General features: G+C 47.2%; 1 protein-coding gene and 1 non-coding gene across 5 annotated transcripts; both read right to left on the bottom strand.

The window, feature by feature from the left end:
• Positions 1–5047: 5047 nt before the first annotated feature.
• On the bottom strand, positions 5048–19012 carry Upf3a (UPF3A regulator of nonsense mediated mRNA decay). 4 transcript variants are annotated; one of them, XM_027938855.3, is made up of 9 exons: positions 18720–19002; positions 17938–18044; positions 17013–17119; positions 13890–13988; positions 13663–13773; positions 11178–11233; positions 10928–11089; positions 5872–6032; positions 5048–5462 (listed from the first exon to the last, which is right to left on the bottom strand). In XM_027938855.3, the coding sequence occupies exons 1-9, from the start codon at positions 18921–18923 to the stop codon at positions 5159–5161; spliced, it is 1311 nt and encodes a 436-aa protein (XP_027794656.1). In that variant the 5' UTR covers positions 18924–19002; the 3' UTR covers positions 5048–5158. The 4 variants fall into 4 exon arrangements, with proteins under 4 accessions (XP_027794656.1, XP_027794657.1, XP_027794658.1 ...); XM_027938856.3 differs by having other exon boundaries at positions 10931–11089; positions 18720–19000; XM_027938857.3 differs by lacking the exon at positions 11178–11233 and having other exon boundaries at positions 13691–13773; positions 18720–19003.
• Trnav-cac (transfer RNA valine (anticodon CAC)) lies at positions 6569–6641 on the bottom strand. The gene has a single exon. It is a non-coding gene; the product is annotated as a tRNA-Val (tRNA).
• Positions 19013–20993: the final 1981 nt, after the last annotated feature.

The following is a 20993-nucleotide window of genomic DNA, read 5'->3' as shown; positions in this document are numbered from 1 at the left end:
TATTATTTTGAGACAAGGTCTTGATAAATTTCTGAGGCTGGCCTTGAACTTGTGAACCTCTTGCCTCAGTTGTTGGGATGACAAGTGTGTACCCCTACACCCAGCCACATTCATAGTTCTGAACCTTGTCTGCACCTTGGATCACTGGAGCATTTTTAAAACTGATTCCTAGCTCCACACAGCCACGCCAGTGAAATCTCTGGGGGCCAAGCACAATCCTGCATAGTTTGTAGATGCCTTCAAGTGCTCCTGCAGATAGCCACAGTTCAGAACCATGGTAGAACCATAGCCAGCGGGCAAATACTTGGCCCTCTGCTTGCTCTGACCAGAGGTGTCATCTGGAGTGGAACAAGCCTCGGTCTATTCTCTTGTTAGGCATTTTTAAGGACCTGCTGTGGTAGAAAAAGCTTCAGGCTCTGGGATACAAAGTGGATAATGCAGCCTCTCCAGTGAGCTCAAGGGCTATGGGGAGTGACAGCAGGGCCACCAGCAGTGCCAGGGGCCTACATCAGGCCTGCAAAGGCCTCAGTATGGAATTGTTTCCCTGGGAGGTGGTGTATCCCGTGGAAGGATCAACATATATTTTAGGGGCCTTTTCCCGACAAAATATACTGTTTTCATTGTGCTAAAGAGGCTGCTTCCTTTCCCAGGGTGTCCTCAAGGTGGTGAAGAAAGTACACTTTGGTCCTTGGCCAGAATTAGGAGGGAAGAGAGCAGCACATTGTTTCTCCCACCATCCCTACAAGTCTTGAAGTCTGGTGGGGACTTTTGGCACCTGCATCTCCCTCACAAGGGCCACCACTGATTTCAGGCTGCTTTAAGACGGTTAAGAAGCAACAAGAACCCCTTGGATATTTAAGCAACACACTGACCATATTCTGTGCCAAACTACTGACCCTAGTGATTTTTCTTTCTTCTTTGTACTCCTCCCCTTGAAATGCATATGTGCCCTCAGTTTTGCGACATGAATTAGTGAAGTGCCAGGGTCCTTGGTGTGGAAGTCGACTGCTCCCAGCACCAGCTCTCCTATGGCTCCATTTTCTGGCAAGACCCGTCTCTGCTTAGCCTGACACGGGTAGGTACAAAGCAAGAAGAGTGGCAAGGGCAGAGCCTTTGTTGCAGGCAAGGAAGGGCCAGTGGGACTGGTGTACTGCCCCCGTTGGAGTGTCCCACACACCTCCACCCCAGTCAGGGCTCTGCTCCTTCTGAACTGCTGGTCAACCTTCACATAGAGGTGCTGTGGCGATTTCTGGCCTATGAGGCATAATGAGTTATTTCAGTGCCTGCCTGGCAAGTCCCAAGTTCCATTTAGAGATTCGTTTGCATTTTTACCCTTTATGTTCAGCACTGGGAGGAATTCGTTATTTCCCTACAGTCCTGAATTCCCTGGCCTTTCACACTGTTTGTGGCCCTGGTGACATCCTCCGATTTGACCCTGAGGGATGTTTGCCTCAAGAGGCCACAGGCTGTTTTCCGGCTGTTTCCCTGCTGTGGGTGGGAGCTGCCAGTCTCACTCCTGGCTATCAACAGGCTCTGACTAAAACTTTGATACCCAGCGGGGTCAGCAGCTATGCCAGAGGGGCTGTTCCTGCTCTTGGAAAGTCACATTCATTCACACAGGGATGGTCTACACATCCACTATCCCACCCTATTCCCCCCGCTTCCCACAGACTCCCAGGGCCCGGGAGTCAGTAACAGGCGTGTGGCTATGCCCAAATGGACTCACATCCAACAGCCCCAGGCTTTTTAATGAAAAACAAAAACTTATTGACGTTTTGACAAATACAAACTTTCAAAATAAGGAAATGGATTTAATCAAAATATTCAGGGAACTGAAACCCATTTTTCTTTGTATTTATGCACTTTAATATACATAGATGGGATATAATTTCTCATTTTTCTTAGTGTACATGTTGCAGAATAATATTAGTTGTGTAATCACATATATACATACAGTAATAATGTCTTGTTTCATTCTACTGTTTTTTCTATCTCCATTTTAAATGCAGTATTTTATTATATAAAATTCTCTGTAGAAAAAGCACCCTAAATTTAGGACTTTAAATCCATAGCAACAAAAAATTTCATTTAATAAATTGTTCAAAGCACACTGCTAAACATATATGACATTTAAAAATCTCACTGAAAGGGAGAAGCCCCAGAAACCACTGTAGAAAGTGGTTTCAGAGAGGTACATCACACAGAATGAAAGTGCCTCAGACTCAAGCCAGTCTCTAGATGCTGTCAGCGTCCTATCCCCAGTAATATGTTGTCTTGGCCACTCCTTTCAAGCCACGCACAGCCTTGGAAAACATGGGCCGTTTTCATCCAGGCAGTAACCAAATTGCCCAAGGGACTGTGGTTAGAGCTAAGGAATCATACAGCCCCGAAGGTCCCCGTGGGAGAGAGGAGCGTGGAGGCTTCACAAGGGCTATGGTGGGCCCAGCCCAGAGGACAGGGAAAGCCAGGAAGGCAGAACCCAACAGGCTAATAGGCCTGTGGATGTGCAAACCCAAAGTGGGTGGTAGTGTTGTCATTATTTTGGAACTAGAGATGTCTAAGCTACATGCCCAGCCCCCCCCCCCCTTTTAATGTTTTGAGGCAGGATCTTGCTAAGTTGCTTAGGGCTGCACTAAATTGCTGAGGCTGGCCTTGAACTTGCAACCCTCCTGCCTCAGCCTCCCCAGTTGCTGGTTACAGGTGTGGCCATTGTGCCCGCCAGAGTGGGTACTGACAGCAGATCAAAGAGCTTCTGAATTCACGGAGGCAATACCAACGTCCTCCCATCTCATTCAAGTTTTTCTGCTTTCCAATCTGACCAAATTACTACTAGGAAAGGTGAACGATGAACATTTTATTCCATTTCCAGGAAGACTGCTCCCCCTCCCCCCTTCCCCCTCCCCCTCCAGGGCTGCTGAAGAAACCAGATCCACTTCTCTTCTCAGGTCAGGTTCCAGGGATGACTTCCTCCCTGTGGTGCCCATTCCAGCGTGTCTGCACAGGGGTCTGCAGGCTCACTCGGCCTCCTCCCTCTTCTGGGACCAGCCCTTGGTTCTTTTTGCTGTTGCTCCCGCCATAGCCTGAGTCCTCTGTACCCCTTCCTGCTTGAGGGCAAGCTCTTGGCAGGTACGGCTGCCATCCCACCTGTGATTGGCTGAAGTGCCAATCACTCTTCCAAGGGCAGCAAGCCAGGAGGGCGAGGCCCCTCTGCTTCTGTTGGCAGAGCAGCAGCCTGGGAAAGCCGAATGTAGCCTCTCCTGTTCACCAGCATGAGCCCAAGATGTTTTCCAAAAACAACGTTCCACTAGCTACCCTAAGAGTATGTGCTGTGGCAGACACCAACTTCACTTCATTGTAACACCAAATGTCCTCCCAGGGAAGAACTACAGCCTCATTTCTACCACAAGGGAGGAAGGCAGGATCTCCCACTGTGCATGTGACGCAGCCTCCTGCAAGCGTGCCTGACCTGTGGAAGTCATGGCTTTGGTAGTGATTCTCTGTGGTCTCCTTGATTGCTGCAAATGAATTTTGCTGTGTGAGACAACTACCCTTGTGTTTTGATCTGATTTAATTCCACTAGCAGGCAGGACTGAGGACATGAAAAGCAACCATGTCAGGGCACAAGGGTGCACAGCCATAGTACATGACTACGGCCGAGGATACCAAGGCCAGCCAGCTTTCCACCACATTGGAGCAACAGGGAGGAGACAAATCCTGTTTCCCTCACAGCCCAGAGCCCCAGGAGCAGACTCCCTGCCCAGCACCCTCCTGGCCACCAGGGGCCCCACATGTGACCTGAATGACCTGCAGACAAGCTCTCCTCTCTTAAGACGCAGTGCTCACCATGACCTAGTGCCGGGCTGGGTGTGGGGCCCCCGGAAGTTACCCCAAGTGTTTAGCATTACTTCTTTTCAGACCAGTGAGAAGAACAGGAAGAGGCTCAGCAGGCACCTGGTCTGCATTCCGGGCCTCGTCCTCCCCAGGTTGGTGTCTGCATCCTGGCCTCCTAAGTAGCAACTGTCACCCCAAAGCGCCTCACCACACCATGTTGGGGCAGGCCTTGTGGGCCGCTGAAGGCTAAAACATAACAGCTACCACCACTGCCTACACAGGCAGCTAGGAGGGAAGCATGTGAAGGTGCTCTCTCAAAAAAGGCCCATGGCTGTCCCCTGAGATTAAGGGGTCTACAGAAATGTCAAGTACTATAAGACTGTCATGCATGAAGCTCTCCTCTGGGTCTTAGGCTGGTCTTTCCTGAAACATGACAAATGAACATCACCAACATTCAGTTCCAGTGGATTGCAAGTGAATGGAATGGAGACAGCCTGTCTCCGAGGTCACACATCAAATTCCCATTCATATTCTTAAAGTGCCAAACCAGAGACAGAGGACAGTCAAGTTGCTCAGCAGGCTGGGCAAGCGTGGACGTGGAACCCAGCTCTGTTACCAATACAGTACCAATGCTTCTCTGGGAAAATGCGACCAAACAAAAGTGAAATTCAGCTGGGCACAGCGGTCTGTTATCCCAGCAACTCAGAAGGCTTAAGTAGGAGAATCATGAGCTGGAGACCCAGCCTCAGCAACTTGCACCCTATTGCAAAATGAAAAACAAAAAGGGCTAAGAATGTAGCTAAGTGGTAAGGCACCCTGGGTTCAATCCCCAGCACCAAAAAAAAAAAAAAAGTGAAAGAAAGAGAAGCTGTCACTGGGCTGAGCGGGACCCAACACCATGTCCACTGGGTGCTCGGAGGCCGTGTGCATGCCACTGGTGCTCTCCTGTTGTCTGAAAGGTAAATGCTAGGGTCTCACTCTGAAGTCAGTGGGTTAAATGTCTAGCTTGGACTAAACAAGACAGTTTTCTTGGTGAAAAGCAACTTGGTTCTGAGGAGACGGTGGGCTCTGCCCTGTGCTCACTGCAGGTTTGATGTGCCCCAGGAGAGCGAGATCTCCAGAAGACCATGACAAGTGAATCCACGGGTGGGGGCCTCATGCGGTGGGAGACCCATCCTGGAAGGCTACACACCAGGCAGGAACGCTACACGCTAGGCAGATTCTCCTTGTTTGATTTAATAAGATAATTTGGAAAACGCAGTCATGAGACTGCAAAAGTACAGGGATGCCCTAGAGCAGAGCTTTGCGGGAGGACCAGCCCAGGGGCTCAGAGCACCTTGCTTCCCAGACGCTCCTTCCTGGGGGCCAGGCCATTGTCCTCCTTCTCCCTGGCCAGCCTCTCTGCCGTCTCCATGGGGATGCCCCCGTCCTGGCGCCCCTTCTTCCCTCTATCTTGGGTGGACCCTCGGACCCATCTCAGCTCATCTTCGTTCCTCCTGGCAAACCTGGCAAACTCAGAGTGAGCACCATGTTTTCTGCTGCTGTCCAGGTGGCACCTCAGCATTTCAGCTTCCCTCCCCCGAGGTCTTCTCTCCAGGTCCCTTTGCTCTCCATCACTGTCATCCTGTGACCTGTGGGCCAACAACACAGACGCTGCCTCTGCACCTCAGCCCCCTCCACAGAACCATGCAGAGGGGTAAGGAAGGAGGCAAGGGCAAGGGGAAGCAGGAACAGGAGGACCAAGCACCGAAGATCTACTTCTCTACCACCAAGACCTGGCCAGCAGGAAACACTGGGCTAGACGGGGTGCTGGAAGAACAAACAGGCAAACCTGACAGGAGGACAGCCCATGGAGGCAGTGCCTGCAGGCCTGAGTGAAGGCTGACTGGGTGCAATCTGACCAAAGGCCCCATGTCCACCATGCTCCTGGCAAGACTGAGCAAAGGCACGAGAGCAGCACTCTCCAGACTCCCAGAACACATGACACACATGCTGACACTGTGAGTCCATGCCACGGGTGGTAGGAAAGTTCACACTCACTTCTCCCTGAGCGCCTCCGGCAGGCTCTCCAGGAGCCTGGTTTTCCTCACTGTGCAGGGGGCGTGGGCTTCCCGCCTGCCATCTCCAACACCAGCTTCTTCTCCTCTTTCTTTTGGTTTCTCAGTGGTTGATTCCTCTCCCTTTTCTGGTTTCTTAAGAAGCTGAGAAATTGTAACGTTAACAAATCAGCATTCCAGAGCATATTACAAAAGAAACTTAAATAATTAAAAATGCATATCAATATTAAGCCCAAATGCTTCAATAGCTAAAGAATTAAACCAGAGGTACAAAAAGCAGGTTTTTGGTTCAACACACAGTGGATCTGTCAATGAAATATTCTATAGTTATGAAAAATGATGTTTTGTAATGAAAAGATGCTCATGTTAGCAATAAAAGAACATTACACAAAGACCAGCCACCATGATCTGGTTTTATGTTCACACACACACAGCCACACTCGCTCAACAATGGGGGACACCGAGAAGGGTCAGACCACTGCAGCCTGGCCCATGAGCACATACTGCCCTCAGTCTCCAGACCACTTCTGGCCTTCAGGTGGTATGAAGCGCCAATGCCCGCAGGCTCTGACACTCACTGATCACCATTCTTGGTGGTGGAACTCTGAGCATTCCCCTTCTTGTCACCCACAGGTCTGTTCTTTAGAACATCTATGGTTGTCAGTTCTTTTTTTTTTTTTTGGTGGTGCTGGTGATTGAACCCAGGGCCTTGTGCATGTGAGGCAAGCACTCTACCAACTGAGCTACATCCCCAGCTCCCAGTCTATAGTTTTCAAACACTGCCTTTTCTATTCCTTGAAGCAGGGGTTGGACATCTGCACATGGGCCTCCCCAGAGCCCAGCACCACAGAGACTCCGTGCACCACTAGGAGGTGCACTCTGGAGACCTCTGTCCTCACCCATGAAGGGAGCGTGTTTAAACCTGCAGTGCAGGAGAGCCCCTGACATGGCATGCTCCACTGAAGGAATCCCCGAGACAAGCACCAGCTGTCTCTCACCCTGTGGATGTCAACCAGCAATGCCCTCTTCCTGCAGCTGTGTGGAGTCATGACCTTCGACATTCCTTTTTAGGGAACTGTCCACCTTCCTTTAAATTACATCAGCAGTGTGTCTGAGATAAATATGAGCGTTATAGAAGTACAATGGTCTCCATGCCCCTTCACTCAAAAAATAATTTCATGTGCCTAAAACCGCAGTTACTCACACTTAGGAGAACATCTACCTGGTGTGTGTCCCCAGGCAGGTTCCCACTCCAGGTGCAGAACTCAGGTTGTCACTGGTGCCTCTGACCCTCTTACCCATCCTGGCAGAGGCTGGATAAGCAGTAAGGACTTACAGAACTCAGGGGTACTCCACTTCCCACCACTGTGTACTGTACAGGTGCAACTGGGAGCAGCCAGCCAGGGAGGTGTGGCTGCAGGGGGCCATGTGCCCTGACTCCAACTCAAACCCACCCAGAATTTCCGTGTTCACCAACCTGGAGGAATCTTAGGTGTTATTCTGAGGTTCCTCACAAAGGCAGGATTAAGTCCCCAGCTGCTAGTGACTAATAATCACCAGCCCTCCTGGGAGACTGCAGGTGGGCTCAAAGCCCCACTCTCCAGTCCCACCCTGGTCTTTCTGGCAACCAGTCCCCAGGCTGAGGCTCTCTTGCTGGCATACAAGACACATCCCTCCGCAGAGACCAAGAGTCTCATTTGTGTGTTGAGACTGGGCACTAGGACCCTGTGTTGATCACTGGGAATGTGGCTGTGAGACAGATGTCCCCCCACACCATGGCTGGCATTCTAGCCAAGACAGTAGTCCTCCTAGGGGTGGAGAGGAACAAGCTCAGCTCAGGTAGAGGTTGAAAGCTCCACATACATACTAAACCAGAGTTGAGAAGCACAGAGACCCAGGGAGAGGGGCAGAAGAAGGGAGACTGTGCAGAGGTGAGAGAGACTGACGCCAGGAGAGGAGCAGCCACATGTTTAGGAAGGACAAAGCAAGCAGGGCTGGGGTGAGCCAGGAGCAAGACAGTGGGGACAGCACTATGGGCTCAGGAAGCACAACACAGCGAGGCTTCCAGAGACCCAGGGCTGCTGAGGTCAGGCATGTTCCTGTCTGGTACAAGTGTGCTGATGCTCATACATGTAATCAGGTCCTGGTCTGTGCTTGCACTACATATGCACACCCCAATCACTCACACACACCAGTCAGAACTTCCTGATAACAATGACAGTTTCTCCAGATAACTGGTCTAGAGCCACCACTGATTCAGGGATTGTATCTGCATCTCTGGGACCATACCTCCCCATCAAGCTCCCTGTGGGCTTTGGCCCCTGTGCTCCTTTCTCTATGAACAACACCCTTAGGCTGTTTGTATGACTTCTTTTGGCATTGCTGCAGGTTTTATTTTTGAGGTTCTTAAAAAATTGGAACTCTCCAGATGATTCATAAGTCAGAGATCCCAAATCACACACACCTGCCTGTTAAGAGCTAAACAGGTGGATGACCTTGCTCATGAGTCTCCCTCCACCCTCAGGCTGGGAGCCATAGCTGTTCTCAGGTTTGACCTGCCTAGCTCTTCCTCTAGTCTAGCTGTTGTCATGTTCTAATTTCTTCCTCCTATGAAGGATGCTGGACTTACTTTTGTTGACTTAAATTTGATTTATTTCTTTAGCTTATTTTAAATTTTAACTGCATAATCAAAAATACGGAAATAAAACACTTACTTCCAAATACTTCAAAAGTCCTACTTAAAAATTATAGTTGAAATTATAGACTACAAGTTTCCATGGTTCTTTTTGAAAAACTAGTGGTAATCTACGGACTATAAAGCATCAGGCACGGGGTTAGCTGCTAAGGTTCACAGGGTGTCCCCTCCGTGTTCCTGGACACGACAATAAGACAGAACTGAGTTCTGGAATGACAGATGTAGACAGCGGTGACAGTGACTGGGAGACCAGTATCTGAGATTAAGGTCCCTGATGACTTCATGACTGTGGCATACTTGGGTACTGGGAAAGGTTCTGTGCAAAGGCATAGATGCCTAGTTGCTATGCAGGTATCTTCCATGCTGGAGTCTTATCAGCTTCAACCTTATTGACAGGCAAGGCAGCTCCTGGGAACCAAGGACCTTCCCTGCTAAGACAACAACATTTTCACCAGCGGCTCCTTCATCCGCAAGTGAGTTAGTAACTTTAAACAATGGACTTTCTTGAGAGATGCACAAGGCTCCTAACATTGCCCATTGCAACTGTAGAATGTAACTGAGGAAATAGCTGCATATTCTTGCTAACTCTGTAACTTTCATGAATACAAAGAATAATGCTTGCATAGTATTTAACCTGATTTAGAGACATATATAATAAACATTGCTGGTGTAATTTTTTAGACCTGTTTTGCCACCAGAGAGCAGCGATTTGCGTGTGTTGACTCTTTATTTCCTTCAAATATCCCATGCCCCTCGCTGAAACCTGCTAGTTTGGCGGCACTGGTCACAGCAGATGGGCACCTCCCTTCACGGCCAGACTTCACCGTACCATGGAGCATGAGCCCCGACCCATACACACACAGAGAACTCTCCGCGCTCCAAGCAGCTTCCTGAGGAAAACCCCTGCTCCACCCATCAGGTGTCTGTCTATGTAGTCACAGCTAGGCTCTCTGATTTCAATAGCACTATCAGACTATGTATTTTAAACCAACACAGATCTGCACCCACTTCTTACCCGAGTCAACTTGAACTCTATGGGTGGCTGTTTGGAATAAATTGGCTACCTGGAGAACCTGCTTCCACTTTTGAAGCAAGTGGGCTTGAGTGGCCTGGCTCTTGTCCCATTCCTTCCATGAAGTCTACTTTGCACAAATGTCCTTAAGCTTTTAGAGACAGTTGGGGAGACAGTCCTCAGCAGCTATGTCAGTCTTCAGTAGTCTCAAGCTTTCCCTCTGAACTAAGGGGCCATGTGAGTTGTCCTGGCCACTTACATGGGGAACATCACATGCATGACTTCCATGTGCAGCTTTAAGAATCCATGTCCAGTCTCCCACGTCCATTTTCCCTTCTCATCCTCAAGATGGTAAAAGCAAATACCAAGGGGGACACTCCATCAGCTCAGGTATAGCACCAGCAACAGTGCCCAGAGATGCACAGCACTGCCAGGATGCCCTGGCCAGGCCAAGCTGTGAGACTCTGGGAATAGCAGTCCTGACAGATACACATATGTGCGTGCTTCTGTGGGATGCTGCTGAGAAACTGTCCTCTCTGTGGTTAGCGAATCCCCAGGAGAGATTCTCTTAGAGCAAAGACCCAGAGAAAACTCCACTTCCTGGAAGAGCTGGTGTTTTCTGAGAAGCATGATTCTGACCAAATTTTCTATTTCTGACTAGAGAGAGTATCAGAAAGTAATCTGTGCTATAGCTGTCTCTTTCCCACTCTCCCTAAGTCCTGATGTTTTTTCTTTTTCTTTGTTGTACAATTCTATCGAGCCTCTATAAGGTACCTAACTTCACAGTTATGATTTAAGGTACCTCTGTGAAGTTAGATACAATCACGTTGGACTGAAATCTGGGTTTAATAAGGTCCCAAGCAGACAAAGCTGATCCCAATTCTGGCCAACACATATTACAAAGAAAAATCCCCTTGAAGCATCTGAACAAATACATCCCTCATAAGAGAAACTAGGTGAGAAAGAGCCAGACTGTGGGGCTGTCACCACAAGAGAATGATGAGCCCAAGTTTGAGCACATGGAAAGACAGTGGTTCTAGGTGGGTACTTTTCAGCCAGGAAAACTTTTCTTTAAAGAAAGATGTGAGCAGATACCCCATATGTGGGCTCCTCTGCCCTCCAGGTCCTGTGGTCCCCATAGACAGTCCAGGAGCCCCTGGGGCTGGGCACAGCCTTAAAAACCACAGCTATAGAATGGAAAGGGAGCTCTAACAATAAAGACTAGGTTAACTGAAAATCTGCTGAAAATTCTAAGGACCTAAAAGACCTCAAAAGCATAATTCACATAGCGAAACTGTTTTTGGAAAAAAAAATGGAATGGTTCCTCACAACTACCTGGATCTTCACTTCTTTCTCAGCAGTCTTCTTTTGTTTCTCTGCCTCCTTTCTTTTGCATGTTTCTTCTTCTTTTCTCTTTCTTTTTTCTTCTTCCCGCAAACGTTTCTTTTCTAGCTCTCTCCGCCTCCGTTCTTCTCGCTTCTCTTCTCGAATTCTCTGAAGGTATGGACAAGTACTGTGTAAGTTTTCTGAATGGAAACAGCAGATGCAGAAAAGATATTCACCAGGTAAATGCCAGACCTACCTGCTTTTCTAATTTTCTATTTTTAATATATTCCAAAAGAGGCGTGGTTCTTCTAGCTAAAACACAAAAAAACTGTAATGCACACATGTAACTTCTAAATAAAATTTTCTTATTTAAATACTTATTTTCAATTTAACCTTTAATTTAGGGACATATGTTATTTTAAAAATTTACATGAGCGTGTACTGTATCCAGGGGAGTTCTTATTCCATTATTATAAACCAAGCAATCTGGAAATGCCCAGTAGACATGCAGCTCTTGATTCTTAAGGGAGTCATAAAATACTACTCATGGGGGCTGGGGAGATAGCTCACTTGGTAGAGTGCTTGCCTAGCATGCACAAGGTCTTGAGTTCAATCCCCAGCACCACCAAAAATAAAATAAAATACTATTCACAAAGACAGTATAAAAGTAAAATGAGAACAATATGTTTAACTTGCCAAATGTTAAAAATGTCTTTGTATGTTTAAAGAAATCATTAAATTATAAATTCATATGTTCACTTTAATACTTCTCCATTTCCTATACAATAGTTATAAACCTGTAGGTTCTTGCAATTTTTTATAATCCAGGTTGAGCATCCCTAATCCCAAAATCCAAAATCTGAAATGTTCCAAAGTTTGAAACTTTTGAACACTGATTTGACACCTTGAATGGAAAACCCCACATCGGATCTCATGTGATGAGTCATTCAAAATGCAAGTGCTGAAAAATAGTGCAGAACCCCCCACAGGTGAAGTGCAAGGTGTGCTGAAACATGGGAGCTGAATGCTTGGACCTGGGCCAGCCCCAAGGTGGCTTATTAAATGCATGCATATATTCCAAGCCCCCAGAATAATCCTAAATCCAAAATAATTCTGGTCCCAAATATCTCAGATACAGGATACTCAACCTGTACATTCATTCTCTGTAAAATCAGAATATAGACTGCAGCTCAGAAAATGATACCATAAGTACTGCTGTTCAAAAACAGCGCCATCATTACATGTATCTGAAGAAACTGTAGAATGCATACCACAAATGCTAATCCGCCCTTCATAACAAGGAGTTCACCCAGACAGAGTCTGCCCTTCATAATAGGGGTCACTTCATGATTTTAATTTGGAGCCTATAATTCTTTTTGTCACTTATCAGCTCTTTTTTTGGGGGGGGCGGGGGGGTGGTACTGGGGATTGAATCCAGGGCCTTGTGGATGCAAGGCAAGCATTCTATCAACTGAGCTATATCCCCAGCCCTTGTCACTTATATTCTATAACCAATCCACCTATCCTCCCTATCTATTTTACCTCCAAAATATATGCTGCATCTCCCAGTCCAGTACCAGTAGCCTCCTGGGTACGTAAGCCTCTCAGCCAGTGCCCAAGCCTGTCCCTTGATATTCACAATCCACCCTGGATGCAGCAATGACAGGACCAAACAAATCAGCTCCTGTGGCTCCCTAGAATCACTCTAGGCCCCTCACTAGTACCCCCAGAAGACACCAGGCTTCCTACGCCTCGACACACAGCAGATAATGCATTCTGCTCCCGCAAAGTCCCAGCCTCCAGCCTGTTTCTTCATTCAACTGTACTCAACTCCTAAACTACTATGCTCTGGGAAAACAAAGTTGAAAATATGGTTCCCTTGGGGAAGCGGAAAAATGAAAGGAGAGGGAGTTTACATGGAATGAGACCAACAGATAAAAAAACAAATTTAACAGTGACTGTCACATCACACAAGTCTTGGGTGAGCAGGAACAGTCTCGTGGAGGTGCAATAGGGCCCGGTAGAGAGGCCCAGCACTAAGCAGACCAGCGGGGAAGGAGGACACTGCCAGGTGCATGTGGCACTCAACTACAGCATCTGCCTGGTGACAGAGAAGAGGCTTCGCATCCACAGGGGAGTGTCTAGGGATGTGACAGGTGTGCTTCTGGGGTACAGGGTTAAGTTGGATCCTAACCAGACCCTGTGCTCTGGCTGGGTGTCCACTGGCTTGGCTGGCTTCCCCCAGTGCTTGGTACTCTTCTGACTGCAGCACCTCATCTCTACTGGCTCAGAGACTGCTTGCTGCCCAGCCCCACCCCAGATGGCCAGAGCACTCCCATGTCTTCAGCACTGATCCTTCAGAGGCTGTGGCTTAGAGTGACTGTCTAGAAACTCAGGTGCTCTCCATGAGCAAAGCTCAGAAACATCCATGCCCTCTGTCAACCACCCTTCTGTCAAAACAGAAAAACACACTGGGGCTGTGACTATGGCTCAGCGGTAGAGCACTCGCCTAGCACGTGCAAGGCCCTGGGTTCGATCCTCAGCACCACATAAAAATAAATAAAATAAAGGTATTGTGTCAAAAAAACCAAAAAATAAATTTAAGAAAAAAAAAACTGAAAAACACTGCAATTCTGCCAAGTCTACAACAAACTAAATCTTTACCGTAATCATGAAAAGAATGAATAAATATTCTATATATAAGTATCTCCATAAAGAAAAGAGAAATGAGAAAAACAGACCAACGAGTTCTCTTGTCTTTGCCTCTACCTCTCCCAGAAGGATTTCAGGATTGGTACTGGTTTTCTCTTCCTCCACACTGTATGTTTCTAAAAACTGCTTGTATTCTGGATCTGTAAGTGGAAAAAAGAAAAAAAATAAACATATTCCTCCTCAAACACAGGAGAGGATGACAGTGGGCCAGGTGTCTAACCTCACAGCCCCCGATCCAGCATTTCCACAGTCTTACCATCTGCGATGCTCCCAGTCTTAGTGTCTTTTTTCTTCAGCTTCTTTTTGGCTATCTTCTGGAATGGGGCAAACTCCACCACTGCAGGGTACTCCAGGCCTGTGACCAAGACACAGTCCAAACTCTGAACTCTGCCTTGCTCACTCACCTAAGATCAAGCAAACTCCAGACTTAAACAAAGGACAAGCTGGTGGTAGGAGGACAATCTTCACTATGACATGCCCCATTGTGGGGCTTCATGGCTGAACACATTCAGATCTTCAAACTGCTAACTTGAAAGGGTGGATTTCACCATACTGACCTCCCCATCCCCTTCCAAACACTCTTGTCACTGAAATATCTTTAGCCAACTGAGCTATATAATTTTTTTTTTTATTTTCAAAGGTTAATTCAGTTACCAATCTGTTATACAATTCAAGGAAATTACTTCGCTTATAACAGACACAGAACTAAAGGGAAAGGGTGCTTCAAGGGTATGTATCATGTTCCAAATAAAATTTGTTTCCAATAAAAATGTAGAGAATGGAAGCAGTAGAAACTTATTTGTTACTATTTGGAGCAGGAGAAAGAAAACAGATGCTCACTGAAAAATATCTGAAACATGTTTGATCAACACATGAAGCACTAGCACCTTGGAACCAAATCTAATGAATAATTATTTTCAGTAATGTCAGTAATGGTCAGGTGACTGATTTTTGATTCCCATTTATCTGGAAGACATTTTTTTTTGTGCCAACCTCAACTACACAGAATAAAGTCAAGAATGAGAATGAAAATGGCACTCCAGCAGGGGCGATGTCAACTCCCTCCTGCACCAACTCCCAGGACACAGCAGTTACATGCTAAAGACAGCAGAATGCTCCCTGATTTCCACACTTACTACCAAAGTACAGTAATCAAAACAGCGTGGTACTGGCCTAAAGACAGACATACCCACCAGGGAACTACAACACAGGGCCCAGAAAGTCCCCTGGATATCTGTTTAAGTGACTTTTGAAAAGGCTGTCATGACTAAATGGGGGAAGGATGGACTCTCCAACAATGGTGCTGGGAAAACTGAATCCGGGTGCAAAGGAATTAAATTGGACTCTTACCCAACATTATTCACAAAAAAAGATGGAACAAACCTAAATGAAAGGCTTAAAACTCTTTGGAAAAAAAACGTAGCAGAAAAACCCTAAACTGCTGGATTTGGCAATGAGTTCTCAGATACAACCCTAGAGGCAAGAGCAGCCATAGAAAAATAGATCAACTGGCACCAAGTTTTAAACTTCCATGCATTAAAGAATACAATCAACAGAATAAAAACAATGTGTGGAATGGGAGAAAATGTTTGGGAATCTTGTATCTGAAGAGGCTAACATCCAGCATGCACACAGACTTGTATTCAGCCACAGAGAGGTACTGACTGAGAAACAGACAAAGCAGGCTCGGCATGTATCTCAGTGGTAGAGTGCATACATGGCATGCATGAAGCCAAGTTCACTCCCAGCACCACAAAAAAAAAAAAAAAAAGAGAGAGAGAGAGAGAGAAGAGAGAAATGTACAAAGGACTTGAATTAAGTATTCTCCCAAAGATTATCTACAAGTGGCTAGCATGCATAGTATGAGACTGCCTCAACAGACATTAGAGATGCAAATCTAAATCACAATGTGATATGAGAGCAAAACAGAAAATACATGCTGGTGAGGAACAAGAACAACAGAAGCCCTTGTGCACTGCTGGTGGTAGTGCAGAAGAGCGTAGCCACTGGGGAACAGCTTGGCAGCTCCTCAAAATACTAAAACTAGAGTGACCGTATACCCACCAATCCCACCTCTGGGTATTTGTCCAAATGAACTCAGAGAAGAATTTCAAAGACCTATCTGTACACCCAGGTTCACACAGCTAAAACCTGGAATATTATTCAGTCCTTCAAAGGAAGGGAATTCTGCAGCACGCTACAACATGGATGGGCCTTGAAGACATTATTCTAAGTCACAAAAATAAGCCAGTCACAGAAACACAAATGCTGTGATTCACTAATAAGAGGTATGCAGAGTAGTCAAATTCATACCCCAGAAACAGAAATAGACCTGGGGTTGCCAGGAGCTGGGGATGAGGGATGTGGAGTTAGTATTTAACTGGCATAGTTTCAGTTTTGTGAGCTGCAGGGAGTCCTGGCAATTAGTTGAATAAGGTGAATATTCCTAACACTACTGAACTGTACATTTGAAAAAGGAAAAATCAATAATTTTGTTATCTATATTTTATCAATATTTTTTAAAAGTTTAAAAAAAAAAAAAGACAAAGAACAGCGCAATTAACACAAATGTCCCGATAGTTCAAGTACTAAAACTTCCCTTTACTTGACTGTGTCTTGGCCCCTAGCTCTGCCACTCTAATGACCTCCTCTACTCTGACACCCTCGGTGGAGGAGGGGAGGTGAATGGCAAGAGGCAGGCAGTGAGGGGCTGAAAACAGTTTGCCATCAATGGTCTATAGACTCAACAGCACAGGACCATGTGACAGGAGAGGAGAAAGAAAAACACCAAAAGCAGGCCCAGAAAGGGTAGGCAGCCCCCAGGAAATACCACCCAGCACAATCAGTCACAGTTTCAACCCCTTCCCCACAACATTATCAAGAACTGTTAATCAAGAATACACTGCAGAATACTTCATTTAAGAAGACAAGATATAGATACATTTAGAGATTTTCTTTCAATTACAGGAAAAATAACTTAGTTCTGACATAAAGTTCATTTATCCAGAGAATTGACTCAAAAAACTCCATTTTCTAATGATAATCTTGTCATCATCACACAATTTCTAGAATTCCTTGGTTTATCATTTTAATGGTTTTTTAAAAAATATTTTTTAGTTGTCAATGGATCTTTTATATAATTTATTTATTTACATGTGGTTTTGAGGATCAAACCCAGGGCCTCACCCATGCCAGGCAAGCATTCTACCACTGAGCCAAAACTCTAGCCCTCATTTTAATGTTTTTAATGTATCAGCACATGATATAGTAGCAATCAAATTTTATGGTATTACTTTATATGACTGAGAATTTCTTAATCAAAACTCACAAACATCCCATCAAAGCTTCATTAGAAGAGTTTAAAAGCCAGGAACCCAACCTTTATTGCCAATGAAGACATATCCATCAAAACGATCTCTGAACAGAAGGATGTCATCAGGGTCCCTAAAATTAATGTATGCTCTGGAGTACAGATGAGGGTGCAGACTGAAATACAGGACAGCAGAAGCAGTTAGTAAAGATGAAATACTCCTGGGACTTTGCCCTTTTTCTTCTTTTCTGGAAATGGCAAACTACTTCAGATAAAGCCTTTATGTCAAAGGTTCATCTCTCAGTTAATTATAACAATCTGGATATTTTTCTGCAAGAAACTGAAAACACAAATAAGTCACAACCTGAGGGCTTTTTACTGGGGAGAATGCTTTGGGCTAGTTTTGCCACTGTGCAGAGCCAGGAAACAAAGGTCACCTGTGGCATCAGGACAGGCAGGCCACTGTGCCCTCTGAGAAGAGAATGCTGACTGTACCATCTATACTGAAGGAGAGGCACTTCCAGGCACTTCAGTACTTACAACGGCACACAGTATGGGGTCTACTGCAAACTCAGCCTTCCTCCCCTATCTCATGGCTATCTCTGTTAAATAGGGACTTAGACAGAGGCAGGTATGGCCAGGCACTGAGAAGGACCCAGCTAGCAGGTGTGGCAGCTAGGAGAAGCCGGAGGCCACCTGGGGACTGGTCTTCACTAGCAACACCAGGGTATACATGCAGGACTGACCAATTGTTCTCTCTTCACATGCTTTAAAGCTACATGGAGTAAGGTTTGGTGTCACCAAATAACTTTTGGACTGTGAGGACATCACAGAGGGCTCTTGCTAAGTTCCATTAATGCCCTGCCAACTCAGGAATGTCCTGCAGAAGGCAGTCTGTGAGAACTTCTGGGTCCTGTGGGGAGATGGAAAAGGAGTGGGTTGCTGTTACCCTCAGCTTCTCGCCCACACCACGAACCTGGGCGCCAAAACCTACCTGAGGTCAGCGGCCACCACCTCAAAGTAGTCGTGCGCAGGCAGTGGGTGCAGCTGTTCCTCCAGCTGCTCCTTTGTGAGGCCTGGTGGCAGCCGTCTGAGGACCACCTGAGGGACAACGCCGGCTTGTCACTCCTGGGGCGTCCCCCAACTGACCGCCGGCCGGAAGACCGGCCAGCCTCAGTGTGCATCCCACCCTCTAGCCAAAGGTCTCGCCGGCCTCGCGCACACCCCGCCCAGCACATCTCATCCTGCAACCAGGGTCCCGCGGGCCTAGGAGAGACCTGCTCACCAACAGTGGGCACTCCCACCCCTCACACCAGAAGGACCAGCGTCAAGGCGCAGTCCCCCGCGGACCAAGCCTTCACCTGCACAGAGCCATCCTCCCCTTACAGGGCACACCTCGCCTTGCCACGTCCTGTCCACACCAGCTCCGGGCCGCCCTCTTCCCTCGCGCTGCCCCACTCCGTCAGCCCCGCCCCGGGACCGCCTACACTTGCTTAGGGCCCTCCTTTTCTCCTAGGGAAGTTCTGCACCCCGCCGGCCCCTGGTCCCTTTCTCCTAGTGAAGCTCTCCCGGCCCTCCAGTCCCCGGCCCCGCCTCGCGTAGGGCCGTCCCTTTCCCCTACAGAAGTCCTGCCGCCCGTCCTGGCCCCGCCCCCTTACTCAGGCCAGTCCCCGCCTCGCAGAGCTCGCAGGTCCGGCCCACCCCGGGTCCCGCCCACGCTGGCCCAGGGCCGTCCTCGCGAGGCTTGGCGGCCCGCCCGCCCCAGGCCCAGCTCACCTTGCTCAGCGCCGTCCTCTTCTCCTCGCGAGGCTTACCGGCCCCGCCCCCGCAGCCCGAGGAAGAGGCTGGCGTCTCGGGTTCTCGTCGTGGTGCCTCACGGCGGAGCTGGACTTCCGCGGCAGACAGCTTCTCCCTCCCGCCAGGGCCCCGGGTACCAACGGTCGCGCCCGGGCCTCCGGCCCGCTCCTTCTCCGAGCGCATCCCGTACTCGCCGCCAGCCGCTGCCGCCTGCGCGAGGATGGAACCTCGCGAGACGTCGGCCGCCACTGCCCCGCCCCCGGCGCATCCTGCCAGAGCCCTCCGCTTGCAGAGGTCGGGTTCCCGGGCGCGCCACCTTGAGCTCCGGTCCTGCGGGCAGGTCCTGGGGCTGGTGTTGCGATCCAGGAACCTCGAATTTCATCCTGAGAAAATGAGCGGCTCAGAACTGCGCCCCTGCGTACCGCGTCCCCGCGGCGGGCTTCACTTGCAGCCGCGGTTACTGACACCTGAAAGGCCGGTTTGCACTTATTAGCGGTTCTCGTGCCACACCTTCCTGTTGGTTCATGTTTCCCTTTGGCTATCACATCTTTCTCCCAAGTATTTCAAGCATAAATAAAAGGAGAAACTGAAGAATGAAATAACGGAGCTTTGAGACGCTACGAGGGTGATGGATAAGCCTCACCCTCACGCCACAAGAGATACTATTGTTCTGCTTACGCAGGTAAAGAATATACATTTTAAATAGCTGAAGATAAAAAGTTTGGGTATTTAAAGGAGCACTTCACTTGCTAGTAAAGTTCATCTCTTATAACACCTTATTTATTAATGATACTGTGAATAAATGTTATAACCACGTTTTTCTATGAAAAAGTAGGCAATGTGTCCACTGAAGAGAGGACTGGAAGAGTTTGAGAGAAAAGACTGAGTAAATGGGCAGACTATGTGGTTAATGAAACTCCCACCTGGGAGTCACAGCAAGACTCCTTTGCTAATTCCAGTTATGAAAAAAATTTTAAAATTGTCTTGTATCACTTTTAATATGTATTTTAAAAATTCTAACATCTTTTCAAAAAATAAATCACTCGCCACATGTATAAAACTGTACAAGAACTTTTCTCTTGACCCCAGTGTCATAGCTTAGATGCCCAATGTCCCCCAAAACTTCATGTGTGGGACACTGCAAGAAGGCAGAGGTGAAATGGTTGGGTTATGACAGCTGGGACCTAATCAGTGCATTAGCCCCTACAGGAATTAGCTGGGTGGTACTATAGGCAGGTAGGGTGTGGCTGGAGGAGGTGGGTCACTGGGTGTGTGCCTTTGGGGTTTGTATTTTGCCATGTTGGGAAGAGTGCTGTTGCCTGGTGTGATGTCCTGAGCCACCTCCCTCCATCACACTCTTCCACCATGATATTCAGCCTCACCTTCAGCCCCAAGAAATGGAGGTCAGCCATGTATATGCACTGAGACCTCTGAAACTGTGAGCCCCAAATAAACTTTTCCTTTAAAATTGTTATAGTTAGGTCTTTTGGTCACAGGAGCAAAAAAGCTGACTAAAACACCTAATTTAATGGGGCATTTCAATCAATTCTGCTATGGCTGATTTCAGGTGCACCTATAGAACAGTAATTTAGCTGTGATGTATTAAAAATGACTTATGACCAGTTATCACTTGCTTATTTCACATGGATTCCATCTTCAGTCTTAATATTATGTGAGAAAAGTGCAAAACATTGTAAAAGATAAAAACAGGCCAAAACAGCCTTTAACATTTACTAAAGTGTTAAAGTTAAAAAAAGCTATATCATCTGGGCTGAGTTGGTGGTTCAGTGGTAGAGCACTTGCCTAGCACACATGAGGCACTGGATTCGATCCTCAGCACCACATAAAAATAAATAGAATAAAAAGTTATTAAAAAAAAAAAAGCTGTCATCTAATGAGTGTGTGAAAAAAGGTGGGGAAACTCACGTTCTTTATCATCTACACACTAGGAAGCAGAACTCAAGAACCCTGGTCACTCTGGTGGCTCCCTGAGGGCACAGATACTTTTGCTTCTACACCTTTAGGCTAATGTGGTTTCCCTAGCACCACATGGTGTCATGAAATTTAAAGATGCAACACCTTTGTGTTTAATAAATCTTGAGAATGTTATTGTAATTTCCCTTACATTAAATATCTAGAATAGACCAATTTATAGAGACAAGTAGATTAGATGTTACCAGGGGCTGAGGGAGGAGTAGGGAGTTATTGCCTAATGAGTCGAGTTTCTCCCTGGGATAATGAGAACATTTTGGA

This window comes from Marmota flaviventris, chromosome 4, assembly GCF_047511675.1.
Source record: "Marmota flaviventris isolate mMarFla1 chromosome 4, mMarFla1.hap1, whole genome shotgun sequence".
Classification (NCBI taxonomy): Eukaryota; Metazoa; Chordata; class Mammalia; order Rodentia; family Sciuridae; genus Marmota; species Marmota flaviventris.
Note: the sequence above shows the minus strand (reverse complement) of the source record. Positions and strands in the feature narration are given on the sequence as shown.

What these genes read in the sequence shown, in the direction of transcription:
- Upf3a (XM_027938855.3), bottom strand. Translation starts at nt 18,923, where the DNA reads ATGCGCTCGGAGAAGGAGCGGGCCGGAGGCCCGGGCGCGACCGTTGGT. An exon ending in AGAGGACGGCGCTGAGCAAG is followed by an intron (nt 18,045 to 18,719) that starts GTGAGCTGGGCC and finishes GTTGTCCCTCAG; the next exon opens with GTGGTCCTCAGACGGCTGCC. An exon ending in TGTCTTCATTGGCAATAAAG is followed by an intron (nt 13,989 to 17,012) that starts GTTGGGTTCCTG and finishes TCTTGGTCACAG; the next exon opens with GCCTGGAGTACCCTGCAGTG.